The sequence below is a fragment of the Harpia harpyja genome, chromosome 21 (assembly GCF_026419915.1).
Source record: "Harpia harpyja isolate bHarHar1 chromosome 21, bHarHar1 primary haplotype, whole genome shotgun sequence".
In the NCBI taxonomy this organism is placed as follows: domain Eukaryota; kingdom Metazoa; phylum Chordata; class Aves; order Accipitriformes; family Accipitridae; genus Harpia; species Harpia harpyja.
This window is the reverse complement of record NC_068960.1, coordinates 12471303-12488755: the sequence shown is the minus strand read 5'-3', so window position 1 is coordinate 12488755 and position 17453 is coordinate 12471303. Positions and strand designations below refer to the sequence as shown.

At 42.7% G+C, this 17453-nt stretch overlaps 2 protein-coding genes and 1 long non-coding RNA gene across 13 annotated transcripts in view; 2 read left to right on the top strand and 1 right to left on the bottom strand.

The window, feature by feature from the left end:
* Nucleotides 1-982: 982 nt before the first annotated feature.
* On the top strand, nt 983-11702 carry SNN (stannin). 6 transcript variants are annotated; one of them, XM_052773455.1, is made up of 3 exons: nt 983-1110; nt 2152-2278; nt 8842-11702. In XM_052773455.1, the coding sequence occupies exon 3, from the start codon at nt 8921-8923 to the stop codon at nt 9182-9184; it is 264 nt and encodes an 87-aa protein (XP_052629415.1). In that variant the 5' UTR covers nt 983-1110; nt 2152-2278; nt 8842-8920; the 3' UTR covers nt 9185-11702. The 6 variants fall into 6 exon arrangements, with proteins under 6 accessions (XP_052629415.1, XP_052629419.1, XP_052629418.1 ...); XM_052773459.1 differs by having other exon boundaries at nt 2152-2282; nt 8845-11702; XM_052773460.1 differs by lacking the exon at nt 983-1110 and adding an exon at nt 1826-2004.
* TXNDC11 (thioredoxin domain containing 11) overlaps nt 11130-17453 on the bottom strand; it is a 34971-nt gene continuing 28647 nt past the window's right edge. For all 6 annotated transcript variants that reach the window (XM_052773454.1, XM_052773450.1, XM_052773449.1 and 3 more), the window contains one exon: nt 11130-12359. In XM_052773454.1, coding sequence (XP_052629414.1) covers nt 11732-12359 — 628 coding nt within the window. In that variant the 3' untranslated portion in view covers nt 11130-11731. The remainder of the gene's footprint in view (nt 12360-17453) is intronic.
* On the top strand, nt 12331-16027 carry LOC128135028 (uncharacterized). The gene is made up of 2 exons (XR_008232899.1): nt 12331-12394; nt 13989-16027. It is a non-coding gene; the product is annotated as an uncharacterized LOC128135028 (long non-coding RNA).

Below are 17453 nucleotides of genomic sequence, written 5' to 3'. Positions count from 1 at the left end.
CTGTGTGGTGCTTAGTTGCCCGCTGGGGTTGAACCATGACAATGATATAAACCAGCATCTATATTGTAAAACAGGTGTTTATATAAGTCATGGTACCTTCTGAAGTTGATCTTCTGTCAGAGTCTATTCCCTCAAAACTCCTTTTGCCAGAATTAAGACTTTACATGAACCTCAAACAAGTTGGGATCTGTTTTACCAGCAGCTATACGCCATCAGAGGAGGTGCAGTACTCCGTCACCTTTTCGCTCTCTGGCATCAGTAAGGACCAACTTCAGCAGAAGGGTGACAAAACCCTGTATTGGGCAACTTCCTAATGCGTTTAGATAGTTACTGCACCACCGCGGGGTGAATTACTAAATATATCGGACATTACTGGGAATGAGATCATACTAGACGTTTGAGACAGACGACCTTAGAGTCAGGGAGGCCTGTCACACTGTCTGCACCGAGCCTGGGCCGGCGGGTGGCTGTCAGCGCTCACCAAGCACCGCGGCGGCTCTGAGGTGGCCTTGGCGGTAACGGCACCGTTGCCATATTGCTGCACGGAGAGTCGAGAAAGGGCCTCTTGCGGGGTGCAGGCGGTAGCCGAGGGGAGCGCCGGGGCCGGGACAAAGACGTCTGGCACCCTCAGTCCCTTCGCGGGGGTGGCTGCAGGGCTGCCCAGCGCGGGCGGCTTCTTCCCGCCCGGCCGCGGCTCCCTCACGCCCTCGCCTCGCCGCCGGGCAGGGCTGAGGCGGCCGAGGGCGGCGGCGGGAAGGGGCGCGCCCCCTCAGGGGAGCCCTTGACCTCAGCTGCGCCTTCCTCGGGCCCCCCCGCCCCGCTCCCCGAGACCCGCCAACCCCTCACGGGGCGCCGCCGCCAGGGAACGCGAGCGGAGCGGAGGAGAGGGGAGGGGAGGGGAGGGGAGGGGAGGGCCGAGCAGCCGCCGCCGCCGCCCCGCCCGTCAGCTGTTGCTGGCCGGGCCCTGCGCGCCGGGCGCCGATTGGCCGCCGCGCGGCGCCGCCCGGCCCCCGATATAAGGCGGCGCGGGCGGGTAAAGGGAGCTGTCGCGCCCGCGGTGGCGTCGGTGGGTGCGCCGCGGGACGGGGTGCGGCGGGGCCGCGACGGACGGTGAGCGCCTGGCGTGGGGGGGAGGGGGTGGGTTGTGGCCGGATGGATCCCGGCAGGAGGCGGCTCTGCTGGGCGCCGTGCGGGGGGCCCGAGTGCTCGCGTGGGGGGGCTCGGGCCGCGCCGTGAGCCGGGGCGGGGGCCGCGCCTCGGGGAGGGTCCCGCGCTGGGGCGGCGGCCGGAGCCTCGGGAGGAGCGGAGGGGCCGCCCGTGCTTTCCCCCCGCTTCCCGGGCGCCGCCGCGGCGGCGGCGGAGCCGCTCTTTGTGTCTGCGGCGGCCCGGCGGGGAGGGCTCGGCGCCCGGGCGGCGGCGGGCTCCGCGCCGGCCCTGCCTCGCTCCCGAGCGGTGCCGGGGCCGCCCCGCAGGCCTCGCGCGGGCCCCGGGGAGGGTGGCTCGGGGCTCCCCCGGCGAGGCGCGGCCTGGCCCGGGAGGCGGCTCTGCCCCGTCGTCCCGAGCGGCCCGCCCGGGGGCTCGGTCCCCTTCTCCCGGCGCGGCTGCCGCCGCCGTGCTGCGGGCACGAGGCGATGCCTCGCGGCTTGTGGGCGGCAGCTCGGGGTGGGCGCGGGCCGCGCCCGCTGCCGGCGGGGCTCCTCGGCCGGAGCGGCTCGTCCCCGCTCTCTCGCTCGGCGCCGCCGAGCTTAGCGGCGGGAGGTAGGTACGTGCTGCGGCGTTAAGTCCGAACTGGGCGCTACGTCGACAGTCCTGGGAGCTCACGGTAACGCGAGTTGTTCAAAACGGCTCTCGTTCCTTCCTCTGAGCGTCTACAGCGTACCGTGCTGTCTCGCGCTCTTCCTCTTCCTGACGTGAATGCAGGTGTAGAGGTCTGTCAGTAGATGTTGCTTTTGATAGACCTAAAGTACTCGGAACAACTTGTAAGGCTCTTGCCTTGATTAGCAGGTAGGCGAAACAGTACCGGGTCTTCTTTCCCTGACTGCCTGTGCCAGAAGCTCATGGTTGGGCATGGTTACGTAACTCTGGAAAGCCAAGAGCAGAAGGGACTCGGGATGCGGAGCATCTAGAGACCAATGTGATCCCTCTCCACAGGGGAGGAGCGAGGAGGAAGACTTGCTAGACAAGATCCAAAACCAGTGTGACCTTCACTTTTCTAATAAGGTGATTTGGAAACTGAGTAGAGGATTCCTAGCCCGAGCTCTTGAGCTACCCGGTACAGGTATGTGATAGACTTCTGGGGTACTCGGAGTCTGAAGATTTGAGCTGAGTATAAAATCTGCTTGAATATCAGAAATGTATGGGTGCTATCTAGCTGCTGTTAGACCAAGCCATTAAAAAACTCCAAACCATACATCTGGAGAACTACCTTGAATGTGTAAATAGAAAAAGTTTTTTTTATCAGCAAACTTAATGTTGCCATCTCAGCAATTTTTCTAATATATCAAGAATTAAGCTATGCCACAGGATATACACAGCATGTTACTTCTGATACCAGAATGTCAGAAGTGACCTTGTTATCTTATCAGGACAGACCTCTCATTAGAACTTCATGTAGATGTGACACTGAGAAATACAAATTCAGAGTGTGACAAATGCCTTGCCAGCTGTGCGATTGCCTCTGAAGCAAACATGCTCTTAACACTAGAAACCTGATTCTAGTTCTACATAAACTGGCTGACTTGCCTGATGGGCAGTTACAGTGTAAACTGATTCTACTTGCTGTTCTACTGAGAAGGTCTGCCTATTCTTGAATTTGTGTCACTGTGTCTGGGAAACTTCCTAGACTGCTGCTCCCTTCTCTTCATCTTACTGTCTTCTGTAAAATAATAACTTCTGTGTGATTTAGCTTGGTGTAAAGCTCTGAAAGTGATTCCCAATTAAGCGTGAGGTACTACTACACCTCATGCAGAAACTAACTGCTGTTCCAGTCAATGCTGTTCAGTATTGTTTTTCATTCTTGTGTTTCTAACAGTTGCTTGAATGCCAAGTTGTTGGAAGACTGTCCCTAACTAATTAGCCACAGAAAGGCCTTTTTTAGCTGCCTTCCCTGCTCTTCTGTTCCTTATCACAAATATAATAAGGGTTGGGAGGAGAAGATTTGCATTGAAGGCTTCTACTAAACACCTCCCTGCTTCTAAAATAGCCTCTGGCCAAGCCCCAGTTTGTGCAAGATAATTTGGCTTTATCAGAAAGAGGTGGCATTAACTGGAGTTAATTAAGAATAACAGTGATCCTACTTTTTTTGGAAGTGGTGAAGCCTGAGCACTCCTGTATTGTAAAGGCCTAATTCTCTATGGCTGGGTAGTGTGGGTGCTGTATGCACTTGTGTGCCAATGGTAGAATTACAGCTCTGATTTTCCACAGAGGGTTTTCCCCTCATCTTCCATTGGCAATAAGGATGCTCTTGTGAAGAGTATGCAGTATTCCTCAAAAGTAGTCTTACTGGCACATACAGGAAAAAGCTTTTTTCTCAGTTAGTAGCATGTAGTGCAAGCTGCTGTTACTTTGCCTTTTAAAGGTCTTAACATTGAGGCTTTTTAACTAAGCAGTCATTACTAAATCTTTCTATTTTTAAACTGAAGTCCTCTGGTAGTCTTATTCTCATTTCCTTTGCCCTGCCCCATTCAACTTACTTTAGGTGAAATACTGTAATATAAGGTATACCTCTTACCTTCACCCCAAACCCAAAAAACCAAAGCCTAAAGACTTAACACTTGCACCTTGAACATAACTGCTTGAGGACTTTGGTATATTTGGGTGAACTATAGTAGATTTGCCTTTAAGCCTCTTCATACAGCATACAGCTTTGGCATCTATAGTAGCAGTATTTCTTTTCAGAAACATGCCTGCAGGCGTTAACGATAGTGAGCTTAGCAGCAGAATACCTATAATCATTAAAAACTTGGTTTAGAAACTAATGCCAGCCTTGCACTGAATTTGTCCCCTAGCAGCCTTCTGCAATTTAAACTGCCTTTTTGTTTGTCCTTTACTTACAGCTTCTGAATTGGATAAAAGGAAAAAAAAAAAACCACAACAAAAACCAAACAAACAAAAAACAATTTAGAAAATGAAGCTCTGTGTAGAAGCTGGTGTTGGGCAAAGAAAAAAGCTGTTATTTATGGAAAACTAGTTTATAGCTGATGTTTTCACTGCTTGATTGCTGTAAGAACTGAGACAGGCTATTTGCAGTTCCCACCGGTAAATCTGACTAATCTTGCTAATGAGTAAATATGCTTAGATGCTTGCTTTGATAGCAAGCATGGTGGGAAGGGACATAGCACTAGAAGCACCACCAAGTATATATGGATGGTGTTAGCAATCCCTTTGAAGATCAGGAATTTACAGCTTTTGATATCTTGCAGTAAAAGTGATAAAGTAAGTCAGTGCTGCTCCTGGTATGCTCATGGGCTTTTTTTAGCTCAGGTATGCTTTAAGGGAAAAGTGAGTCTGAAAGCTAGTTGTAATCTCATTTAGATCAATTTAAGGGGATCTACAGAATGCAGTATTTCTCCCATCAAGAAGTGGACTGTGAAGACAGCTAAATCTTTATTTCAGTCAGTTGCTGGTGGAAAGAGTAGTGAGGTTGGAGTTCTGTGTCTAGAAAACAATGCAGAAACCAAAGGCCTCTCTGGTAGTTCTTACTAATATAGTTACAACATTCAAATATACTGTGCAAAGGACAGAATTAAGGCTGCAGGAGAGCTTTAGCTCTAGGTATACAGTGACCTAAAGCCAGAAAAATAGCAGCATGAGTTAGCAACAACACTGTAGCTTTTGGTGCCAGAACACTGCAGGTGTTTGAAACAAAACTATCCAAAGCTAATAAAGTAACAGTGCTACCATCCCAGTTACTATCATGCACCATTAACTAGCTGGTTGTGCCACTGTAAATTTGTACAGATGCTTAATACCTGACTTTTATATAAGGTGCTGGCTCCAGACTCCTTGAGTGAGAAGAGGATATGCCTGCAGAAGGAATGACTTCTACACTTTACATTTATCTCATTGAGAAGTGGAGTTGAAGTGCTTTGAGAAAGTGACCTTGAATTCTGTCTAGTTGTCCTTTCCCTAGAAGGGGAATGTCTGTGGAATAATCTTTCCAAAGATATGTAGGCTTGTTTTCTCTTACAACTCTTAGCATTAACTATGGTATGGCGCAAAGATGCGAGGAGCTTTCCAAATAGAAGCTAGAAAGGGCTTCTTGATGCAAACTGATTATCTTGACAGTATTAATGTGAGATAGCGCTTGTTTCTGTGCCTAGAGAAAGGGAATTTACTGGGCAGTGCATCCAGAGGAAGTAGTGCTCTTTTCTGTACCAGAGATCAAACTGATGCAGATCCTTTGAATTTTTAATCAAATAAAAAAAGCATTCAGAATTTTAAAGGTAAAAACCTATGGATTTGGCCAAGAAAGATCTTTAAGAAGAATCTGTATGTTGCTGTGTTGCACTCTGATTTACCCTTATTAAACAACTTTCAGTCCAAATTTGTCTTGTGCATCCTGGAGGTCCTAGTTCTCCATCTCTAACACTTTCTACCTTGCCATATCAAAGCCAGATCACTTGAGACACAGGAGAGCCTAACTCGGCTATAACTTTCTAGTGTAAACAGAGTGAGCATTCATGTAAAATATCCTGCCTCAAGGACAGGTCCTACAACTTTCTGGTCTGTTTATATCTACTACTGTTAACATCTCAGTTGTCTTAAGAGCTGTTCTAGTTAGTTGGTGATAATAAATACAAATGACCCCTTAGACTGGAAGGATGAGTCTGATAATATTCTTCATTGTGTGTAAACTTAAGAGCAAGACTTCAAGAAAAGATGATCTCCTAGCTGTTAAATCTCTCCTTTTGTAAAGGATTCATGTGAATTTATTCTAGAAGGAGCTGTCATGACTAAGCTGAGTTGATGTGCTAGAGCAGAGGATAAAGAAACAAAGCTATTGTACCCAAAGTAATCAGTGTGCTCTTCCTGGCCAGCTCTGTACCTTGAAACTCTCTACTTATGCTCCTGACTGGCATCTGCTGTAGAACTTCATATATTTGAGAAGCATCAGCTGTGTGGGAGTTCCCAGTGACTGAAGTCACCCACTCATGGAGTGCATGTGGGCCCGCAAGGTTCTTCCCAGTGTCTGCTGAGAAATAAGACTGATGGAGACTTGGGTCTGATCTTCGTATAGTTTAACGTCAGGATTTTTCCAAAAGGTGGATGTAGGGGTTAAATTGCTTCACAACTTCAAGCAAGCAGTAGCAGTGTTATTAAGCAGTAATTGTGGTGCTAAACAGAAGTGGCCAAGAACAGTAAATAAGAAACTACTATACAGCTCTTCCCACAAGGACAGCAATAAGTGCCTACCTCTCATAACTCCTCTGAACTGCTCCTGTGCATGCTTTGTTCTGAAAAAGCACCTTCCCAAACAGTGGACTTCCTGGTCCAGCTGTACTCCTCAGGATCCCAGAAGAAATGGGAATGGCAAGAGCCCAGTGTGTAACCTGATGAGAGAAAGCCTTGTCTCAAGACAGTGGTCTGCACCCTTAAAGAGCCCTGTTTCTCCCTCAAACAGGAACTTGCAGACCTGCCTGTGTTTTCCAGATCAAACTGAGACCCTTGCATTGTTTAATTCTAATGTAAGGTTATGTGGAACACCAAACTGCTGTAGAGAAACAGTGCTAGTAGGTTGTCACTGCTGCTAGCAATTGTGCAAGCTGCAGAAGAGGGCTTAACATGGACATGCAGTGCCTGCATGAGAGGCAAGGTAAACCATCTTTTATGCTGATGCTGTACTGTTGTGGCTAGATCAAACAGTGCTGCAGTTCAGACATGCCCTGAGGAAAATGAACTACATGAAAGTCACTCTTAATCACCCTCAGCTGATCACCCTGTGTTGAATAAACATTGCAGAACCAAGATGATCATGACAAAAATTGTACACATCTCTGCTGAGGGTGTGTGGTGTGATTTGTTTTCCTTACTGGGGCAAAACTTGGGTCTGCAGGACTTGGTTCGTACACTACAAGCTATTGGTTGCTGTAGTTTACAGGGCTGGAAATGTAGCCAGTGTGCAACTTAGTTATGTGACACTGGACCCTAGTGACACTCATGTTGAACTTCTTTTTAGTGGATGTGTCCTTGCTGAAATGGCTATGTGGCAGTGTGTGTGTGTCTGCCATTCCATGAGATGTTAGGGAATAAACTTAGTCTCTAACTTGAGTTCTGTTGATGAAGATACTGCACTGTAACTGCCTTGAGTCTTTCATGTTGAAATGCTGATGAGAATTCAAGTGCAGTGGATAACACAATAAGCTAACGCTTCTGGCTCAAGGTCATTTAAGACTGATTTCTCCCGAGGGGTTTGTATGAAGATGCTGCTGTTGCAGCTGAGAGACTGCAACAAGGATGGTGAGGAAGAGCCTTTCCTGGAATGGTATGTGGCCCTCAATAGACTTGCCTTTACAGCAGCCAGAAGATATTCCTGTTAATACATTGCCAGTCAGTGGCTACATGGCAGCTGAAATGCACACATTGTTCTGCACTTGCAGGCGACCTTAGAACCACTACAGACTCTATCTGTTGTACCTGAAATTGTAGTATTGAGCGCTAACCTGATTCCTACAGCAGTACAGAGTTCCTGGGTAGGACTGGCTCTGGTCTCTACTAAAGTCTTCCATGAGTTTCTGTCTTGTTAAAGAGCTAGGGTAGTAGGAAGGGAAGACTTTGTCTTATGTCCCAGTTGAAGTGGAGGAATGTAAAGCTACCAGCTTTGTAAACAATAACTTTGAAATTTAAGGCAAGGCTCATGTGACCCCTTAAATAGTGTTGTGAATTTGGAAGTACAAGTAGCAAAAGACAGTCTATATTTTTCATCCTGCCAAAACTCTGCAGCAGACTAAGGAAGTCTTGCAGCTCCTCCTCTTGCCCATTTTCCTGCCTGCTGCCTCTGTTACAATTTCAGCTGCAGTCCTAATATGCTACCTTGCTCTTGTGGTTTGAAAGCCAGTAAGAGGAGCAGCATGTTAAAATTATGATCTTCCCTTTGTATTTTGTTAGTCTTCAATAAATATAGCTCTACCTGCTGCTTATGAAAAATGCATAGAAAGTAACATCTGTTGTTTTATCAGCTCAATGGACAACCAATTAATTACCATGTAGTCAAGCTTTCTAAACAGACCAGTGTTATGGACAGGCTTATAGTAATGCATTAGTGTAGCAATTACCTTTGCAATTAGCTTACCAATCCTGGAACTGTTAGTATGTAGGAAGGATGTTTGTAAATTAAAATTTTTAAAAAGGCCAGACTTCTGACTCTCAAATGTACTGTTTCTGTAGGATTCCTTTAGGAAAACTAAAAGGTAGCTGAATTGCTACCTTGTGGATTTGAGAGCTCACCCATGATTTAGCATTTGCATTAAATAGTCTTAAATTTCTCTATGCTAAACTATGTAACTTCCATATAGTCTATTATGTGTTTGTCTTGACTCATCTTCTGTCTCCTATTAAAATTGTTAACTTAGCAGGCTGACCACGTGCTATCTTGACAAGCACATCAAGAGTTGAAGTAAGTTCAGCTTTCATTTGCTTTAGTTTGATGTAGAAACCTGCATCTTCAAAGGCGGTTTGAAGAAATAGCTTAAAATGAGTAAGAACTGTAGGAGTGTAAGAAGCTCAAAGCACTGAATGCAAGAGGGTCATGTGCCATTGTGAAGGATACCAACCATGAATACAATGTTGCTGAATATGGTAGAACTGCACAACTTCATTAAGTGTCTATTTTTTGCACTGCAGGAGTTTGAAGATGCAGCAAGCCTGATAGTGAGGACAGAAGAATCTCCTTAAAGAAGTGGGACAATCTGAAATATTGACCATGTCTATTATGGATCATAGCCCCACCACTGGAGTGGTGACTGTTATTGTTATTTTGATTGCTATTGCGGCTCTTGGTGCCTTGATACTGGGCTGCTGGTGTTACCTGCGTCTGCAAAGGATCAGCCAGTCTGAAGATGAGGAAAGCATTGTGGGTGAAGGAGAAACCAAAGAGCCCTTTCTTCTGGTGCAGTACTCTGCTAAAGGACCTTGTGTAGAGAGGAAAGCTAAGCTGACTCCAAATGGCACAGAAGTACATAGCTAACTTGGAGCAACACATGTATATGGACTCTGCTTATGATGTGTGTAACCAGCAGAAGAATCCCTATACTGTGAAGAACCTGGTCACATGCATACTACTCATCAGAAAACACTCTGATGAGGATTAAATAAGCTTTTTTTGCAACTGCATGCACTGAGAAGTTGCACTTTGCATCAGCTGTGTATCCTAATTCCTCTATGACAGGAGCTGACTCACCTGGCATAATGTCCATTGCCGGCAATGGACACAGGGATATATTGGTGTGAAGAGACTACTAGTGTTTTTTGTTACTTGAATGTTTAGCTGAGCCTATTTTGATGGAGCTACTACTGTAATGTGAACTACTTTACAACTGTGAACTGTAAATAGGCTGCCAGAAGCTTTTTGCTTTGTGTTCCACAGCATATGGGAATAATATGATGCAACTGTACATACCACACAAGGGGACTCCTGAACCACAACTGTAGATGGGATTCCAGACCTTCAGAACCAGATCTGCAGTTAAAGCTTGTTTTGCTACTAACTTGAGTGCGTGGCCATAAATTCAAAACTCCTACTCTTAACAGTTTATTGGACTGATACAGAATGCTTTCTTTGCAAAGAATGTATAAGCCTTCAGTAACATGTTGAGGGAGGAAACACAGGAGCTACAAGAAAGGAATCTATTTCCTTTAGTTGCAGCTAGGTGGGTTAAGCTTTTGGCTGCTACAACTGAGTTCTCTATGTAGCTACTGCAAGGAAACTGCCATTTTGATGGATTCCAACCTGGGAACTAATGATGGATACTGAACCCTCAGGGGTGGTCCAGGAGGTTTCCAGGAGTTTGAAATGGCAGTAGAGCAGGCTCTTCTCTTCTGTAGGTCTGCATGCTGAAACTGCAGAAGTGGTTACTTACTAAAACTGGCATAAGTGCAACTAGTATGAATTTTTCCTAGAACCTGTTTGTGTACTTAGCAGTTAGGGTATATGTTAACAGCCTGTTGTAAAAAGGCATTTTAGTCTACAGTCAAACAGTCAACTATAGAATTCAGTTAATGTATCTTGTAGATAGCTCTCTTGATTTAACTGTACTACTACAAGATAAGTTTCAGTCTTTCCTACAAAAACAAATGTTGATATGGGGAAGGGAGATTGCTAGTCAGTTTGTAACAGTTTTTAGCTAGCAATGGCAAAGTCCTTCCAAAAAGGACATCACTTCTGTTTCCTGCTCTGTGCTATAGTTCAGCTATAGGAACTGTAAAAAGATGTGTTAAACAGGGAGTGCTGGACCTCAAAGGTTTGGGGGGAGGAGAGGGGGCAGAAAGGGGAGGAGAAGGAACAACACTGAGCCACCAATGGCAGCTTACATATTCTAAAACTCTTAGGGTAGGCATACATGCTTTGAGGCCACTGACCTGTTTTCCATTACTTTACAAATAGCTTCCTTTGCCTACTGAAATTTTTAAACACTTAATTGCCTAGAAGGGAAAAAAAAAAAGCTACTGTAAGTCTCTTCCCTGAGATAAGTTACAAATAATGAAGTCCAAGTTCTTCAGCTCTATAGGAAGCATTAGACTTGCTTCTTGTACCTGTATATATGGAATAACTAAGTAATATAGGTCTAGCAAGTGTGCTTGAGAATTGTAACTATGTGCAAGACAATAATGGCCTAGGCAAAAAGTCTTGTCTGTTTCTTCTACAGTAAATGTTGACTTGCATTTTAGTTAAACATTTGCTTTTTTTTTTAACTGAAGGCTGTAATTTGAAGCAAAACTAATGCTCTCAGTAGGAAAAAGCTCGTGCTGTTGCCTCTTGCGTACAATATGGGGTGCAGCTGATAGAGGGCTATACTTACACTGGTACATGCTTTTTTTTAAGATACTAGTCTCATGAGACTTGCATGTATACCCAGACCCATACACTTAAACCTGCTGCATTCTAGACCTTTTGCAAATCAAGGAGAAAAGGATTAGTTCAGTAAGACTTTCTTTAGTTTCTAGTAGAGAACAGTTCACACATGGCTCTTGCAGGTTTCAAGACAGTCAGACAACTGGTATACAAAAGTGATACGAAGTGGTGAAGTTCTAGAACAGAATAGTTGTAGCAAGATGACTTTGTCCATTCAAGTTTACTGATTACACAGATGAAGTATCTCTATTTTAATTCAGCAAAGAGAATGCAGTGTAAAGGGCAAACTTCAGAAATTATGGAAAAGTATAAATCAAAGGTCTAATTTCTTAATTTCTCTTCCAGCAGCTGTAAGAGCCAGTAAAAAATAACTGGTCTTAGTCAGAGGTGCTTCACACTGTTGCCCCTAAAAATCAGCATCTTTAAGTTAAATGGATAGGTGTTTGCAAGTTAGTGCAATAGTAAAGTGCAGAAAGTGTTTTCCATTCTCCTCTTCTCTTTAGATGTGGGTATCTACTAAGTTGTTCAAGTATACAAAAATATTCCATTTGATTTTTCTTTTTTTAGATCACGTGGGGGAAGAAGTCTTTATTTACAATGAATTTCAATAAAATTTGCATAAATACCTACCCAATACTGCATCATTTGACTTTGTGTAAGCAGTCATTCTGTCCTGTTTCCACTATTGTGCTCTGTCTCTATGGTATCAATATTATCAATCCTTTTTTCCTCTAATGTGGCAGTAGCTGTTGAAAGTGATACATCATTATCTTCAGAAAGTGTTTGCTCTGACTGAAGGGGTTCTTTACTTTCATCTTTGCTCTGTAGCTTTCCTTCCCTTGATGCCACCAATATTCTCAGTAAAGTATTCTCTTTAAGGAGGTTTTCTGATGCATCAGCTAATTCTTGAAGCTTTTCAGCCATTTCTAATAATTCTTGATTCTTCTGGTCATATGTGGCCTGTAACTGCTCACTGTGGAGCTGCAGAGTCTTGTGCTGCTTTTCCAATGTGTGTTTTTGCTGCTGTAGTCTATGTTCCTCTCTCCTAGCTTCAGAAAGCTGTGCTTCAAGCTGGTCATGGGCCTGATGAAGTGCACTGATTTCTGATCTTAACTTCTGAATTTCCCTCTCTAAGTGGGAGATGTGTCCTTGCTGTAGAACTGTCTCTTTATGTAGACATTCTTTGGTACAGGGCTCTGATGAAGAAAGACTTGAGTGATGTAAAATAAATTTAAGGAGATTAGGAAGATTAACTGAAAAGTCTTCAGGGAACTTCACACTTTGTTCCTTCCTAGAAAGATAGAACAAGTTAAAACATTCAGAGAGGTAAGCAATGATAATTTTATCTAAGCATCTGCTGTTCAACTCCAATGTGATATCTTGGTTTTTTTATTAAAAATGGTTAATATAGCAGCTAAGAGAAACCTGACCTCATGTAATAAAGCTCACAGCATTTTCTTTTGATGAACCCTTTTACCTGTATTCCAGTCTAGGTGCTGTAAGCATCTCTGCACTGGATGGTATTTGTCCGAGAGCAAAATTTTCTGTCAAATTTCAGGAAACAAATTTTGCCCTTAAATAAAGTATCCCAGTTATGGGTTATGAGCTTGAAGTACATATGGTAGCATTACTGTTGGGCAGGTGTGATCAGAGCATGCTGATACTAGCATCTGTTAATAAACTGAAGGAGAGCATTTAAGTGTTCCTAATTCTACATACATTGTTAGAAGTTAAGTCCAGATGTATAAAGCTGTCTGGTGGTAGATGACTATTTGGAGCCTCTATGTGTTATCCTGGAAGAAGCAGCTTAGTGTGTTCCAACATCAGAAGGGTATTGCAAGGAGCACAAAAGTACAGTTTGCTTTTAAACAGTAAGCAGTCACTTGCATCAGAAGCAAGGCCCTTTAGTTGTCAAAAAACTGAATCTTTTTACTTGTTCCTCTTACTACTTTGTCTTTATGCCACTGAGGTGATCAAGGAAGCAAACCAAACAACATTTTGGGGTTTTTTTTTCTGAAGCTCATTATAAGGCTGTGAATACTAAGCCCAGCATATGAAGAAGTGGGCCCACTGCTGTCTGTCTGCAACAGCATGAACCGTTACTCTTAACCTGACAAAGAGTCCAAGCTGCTTGAAGTACCAAATTTCTTCAAGACTACTAACCACCGAAAGATACCCACAACCACCAGCTGTGTCAAATGTTAAAGTTATTGCCTTTTTTGGACCATGTGCATACTTCTATCATAAAACATAGGAGGCTAAACTGTCCTCTGAGGACTAGACAGAAACTAACTCTTAACCTTCTTTCTGAACCAGTTACATCTTCAACCTTTCACTCAGCATGTTCCAGTATAACATGAACATGAGTTTGCTGCCTCCTGACTATTGCAGTAGAGCTACTTATACTTCAGTATGTTTAACTGGGAAGCTAGCTAATAGTTTATCATTTTGTATTGTCTTTAGCCTTTGCCAGTCAGAAGCATATTCTCCCTTTCATTAGGAAACCATCAAAGCAGAGAAGAAAAGCTTAGTTTACTTCCCCTTGGTTGCCAAATTCATAACCAGGTAAATGGTATGTAGCATACGTTCAGACATGGGCTAATTACACAAGTCAGAAAAAGGACAGGATAAACCCAAACAAAAATTATTCTGAAGCAAGAAAGCCAGATTCAAGTATAATACCTAATGCCTCAAAGTCTACCACTGCTGCTCCTGTACAACACACACCATGGACAGACAACTCCTATGTCCCCACGTGTGACATTATGTTTCTGAATTGCTTACACCATGCATCTGGAACAGAGGAGTTATTCAGTTACCAATTACAGTTGCCTCAAAAAAGCTTTCTGTGACATCCAACTCATACTTTTATATCCTATATGCTAATTTCACTTACCGAGAACTGCTTATTGTATTTTAGGTAGAAGACAGATACCATATTTTATCAATAATTCAAGAACGTCAGGCAGATGAGGCTCCTGTTCATCAAAATTAAGCTATTTTTGGAAGTGTAAGCAACATGATTTTTCTCTCCCTGCAGACTTCTGGTGATCAACCAAGTTAACTCTTGTAATTATCAGCAGCAGTTTCTCAGCTGACAATCAGCTCACATCCAAGTTTAATGAATCATGACATGATTTAGGCAATAAATAGTCTACACTAAGACAAAACTGACGCATTACACAGCGGTAATATTTTACTACGTCATCATCTATTCTTATTGATCAAAACCACGGTATGTATCAGAAAAGCTAAAAGGCTATTTAAAACAAAAAGCAAAATACTACCAGCATGTGGTGGAAAGAAGCTGAGAACAGAGTTAATTTGCAAAAATTGTCTCATAAGGCAAATGCATAAGGAGCTGCACAGAAAGCTTAATATGAGGCACCTTTATATCAAAAATTAATATATGATGACTCTAGTAGTGCTAACGATACTACAAATACTATCAAAACCTAATTTTCTTGATTACCTACATGCAGCAAAATATAAAACACACTGGAGAGGAAAAGCAGGAGAGAAAACAATGACTAGAGGTAAGGTACCTTTATGAAACCAACTGGAACATTACAAAAACAATCTTACTAAAACTATTAAGTCTGTCACTCCAGAGACAGTCTAGAGCTGCTCTATAAAACAGACTAAGGCAAAATGAGTATATGGAAAGAAATAGGGAACACCGGACTTTGTAGTAATGGGGGAAAATGGCAAGTATTAGAGGAAGCTTCACTTAATCTAACTTGTTTTACTGCTCTAAAACCTGCTTGAGCTATGCTTTAAAATAATTCAAGAAAACCCTTTTCATCACGTTATACATGACACTCACTCTGTCCCCTAGGAGGCATGGTTCGGCAAACTAGATCCTTACTCAAAAGTGGGAGGGAAAGTCACTTGACTCAAGTTTCCAAATAGTATGTTGGGGCTCATTAACTGGAACAGTGGTCTTAAAACTGTAGCCTCAGCAATATTTGGAAATCAGTTTCTAACTTTTTCCAGCCCTAAAATTAATCACATTAGTATTCCAGTGGTGGTTAATATGGTAAGATCTAGTAGATCTCCAGCTTATGCCTCTTGACCTAACGGAGTAGAAGACAACAGCATACTACTACTACTACTTCTTGTCTCAATTGTCAACAGCACCTCATGAAACACACGTGGCTCATCTCAACTAAAATTGAGACTACTCATCTTTAAACCAGCAGGTCCTCTGCTTGTAGCCACTCAAGCCAGCCAGAACTAATGGACTGTGCAAATGAGAGATAAAGAGTCTGAATGCTGGAAAATGTGCAAAACAGAGACCCAGTGGAATCTGCAGCACTTGACAGGTAACTGGATTGGGGTACTGGCACTAAAGACTGCAGCTTTTGCTAAGCAGTGGATGAGGGTAACACTGCCTTTACGTAGACAGGTACACACCTTGGAACTACTCCAGCCGAGTTCCTTCTCAATTAACCTAGGGAACAGAGAGGGACTGGGACTGAGCTGGAGGAATATGGCAGAGGAAGCCTGATCTGAGGCTGATTTGCAAGGCTTGCTGCACAAAGCAGGGGAGATTATGAGTTAGAAGTTGGGGTGACTCAGAACTGATATAAATGTAACTATTTCCATACTGAATTAAAACATGAATTTAGAATTGCAAGACTTAAGGTACAGGTTTAAAGTTTTTGTGGTAGGTAACACTGCACAGTACCAATAGTCTGAATTACCATTTGCTGATGATAGAATTCTTGAGGGAGAAGCGTGGAAATCAACATTTTTATTTTACATTGTAGAGAGGCAGGTATTTATTATAGTGCTTGTTTTAATTTCCTTTCTGTAAAAACTGTAATTGTGTAAGATTTAGTATTAATCTTCTAAAAAAAGAAAACTAAACCCTAGGTCAATCAAGTCTAATGCGTAGGGCATACATGTAACGCCAAAAACATATCTGAAACAATAAATTGAGCACTTTCAAAAGCTTGTGGCTCTCTTGCATCTAATGTTTCTTTCTTGTTCCTCACCCTATGAGAGGCTGGATGCACCTACACTGTGTGTCCCGGTACAAAGCAGAAGTGACACACAGGTTTGACACTGGATTTCAGAATTTCTGCCTGCTGCAGAGGAAGAGTAGGATTCAGGACCCTTGTATGCCATTCCAGGTCCCATCCCAGTCCTAAATGTACTCTCCTGCCCTTTTACATCCCAAACTTAAATCCTTTTTTTCCTGACCCATCTTTTGTGCCTTTCTCTACCCTACCCTCCTTTGTCTGCTTTTTTGTGTTCACCCACTCATGAATCAATTCCCTTCCTCCAACTCAGCTTGCTTTCATCATCCCAGAAATTATTCTCAATGCTAGTTGTCTCCTTGAAACTACACTTACCTGTCCTACACTCTGATATCTTGGCTTTCTCTGAGGTCTTGCTTGCTGTATATAGTTTTACTTCAACAGCACGTACACCTTGTTTTACTGCTAATCTCCTTTGGATATTTTCCTTTGTAGGTGTTAAACTGCTTCTAAAGTTTCATGTTTTCTATTTTAAAGAAACAACGCAAGGCTTCTAGAATGCCAACAAATCTGCTGCTACTTTTCTCCTGTGAAAAGTCCAGCACTTGTTACGGAATCTGACTGAAACCCAAAACATTTTGGCAATATACACAAGCTCCCATGATGTAATTCTATAGTATCTGTAAAAACAATGCTGTGTAATTTTATTTATTTTTTTAAACTACTGCTAAAAAAATTTATTCAATAGCATTAAGGATACTAATGACAAAGTATCTGCACTATTTCAACAAAAAATTTTTTAGAACTTTGAAAAAAGTGTATTTATGCCCAAGTGAAATAGTGAAGTAGTAAGTGTTGTTTTAAGAAAGAAAAAAGGTATTTCAATAACCACAGTGTTAGTTTACACAGGAAATTCTTACACGAAATAACTTTACTTTCAAGCATGGCTTTCACTTGAAGACACTATCACACCATTTGAAATATTCATAGTTTAAAAAAAAATATATAAAATTTTTTGTTAAAATCTTATGTTTAAGAAACATTGCAGTACAACAGCTCAATAAAACCCCTGAAGTACTTGTAATAGGTTTTCCAGTTTTTCTAGCCATGCAACATGACAATCTTCCAATAAAACTTTTATACAATTTCCAAATGATTTTGATAATGTTTTCATTTTAAGTTCATTTTCTTACTGTGTCATACTTCTCCTTCTTCAAATACTTTTTTTCACTCCATCCCATATTCTCTTTCTACTTTATCATAACATTCATAATGGGTTTTTTTGCTTCATATTCTTTTATGGCAACATAATGATGTCACCAAACAAGACTAATGATACCACAAAAACAGGAGAAAGAAAATAATTCTATATTCTGATTTTATCAGGAATGAAAACACCA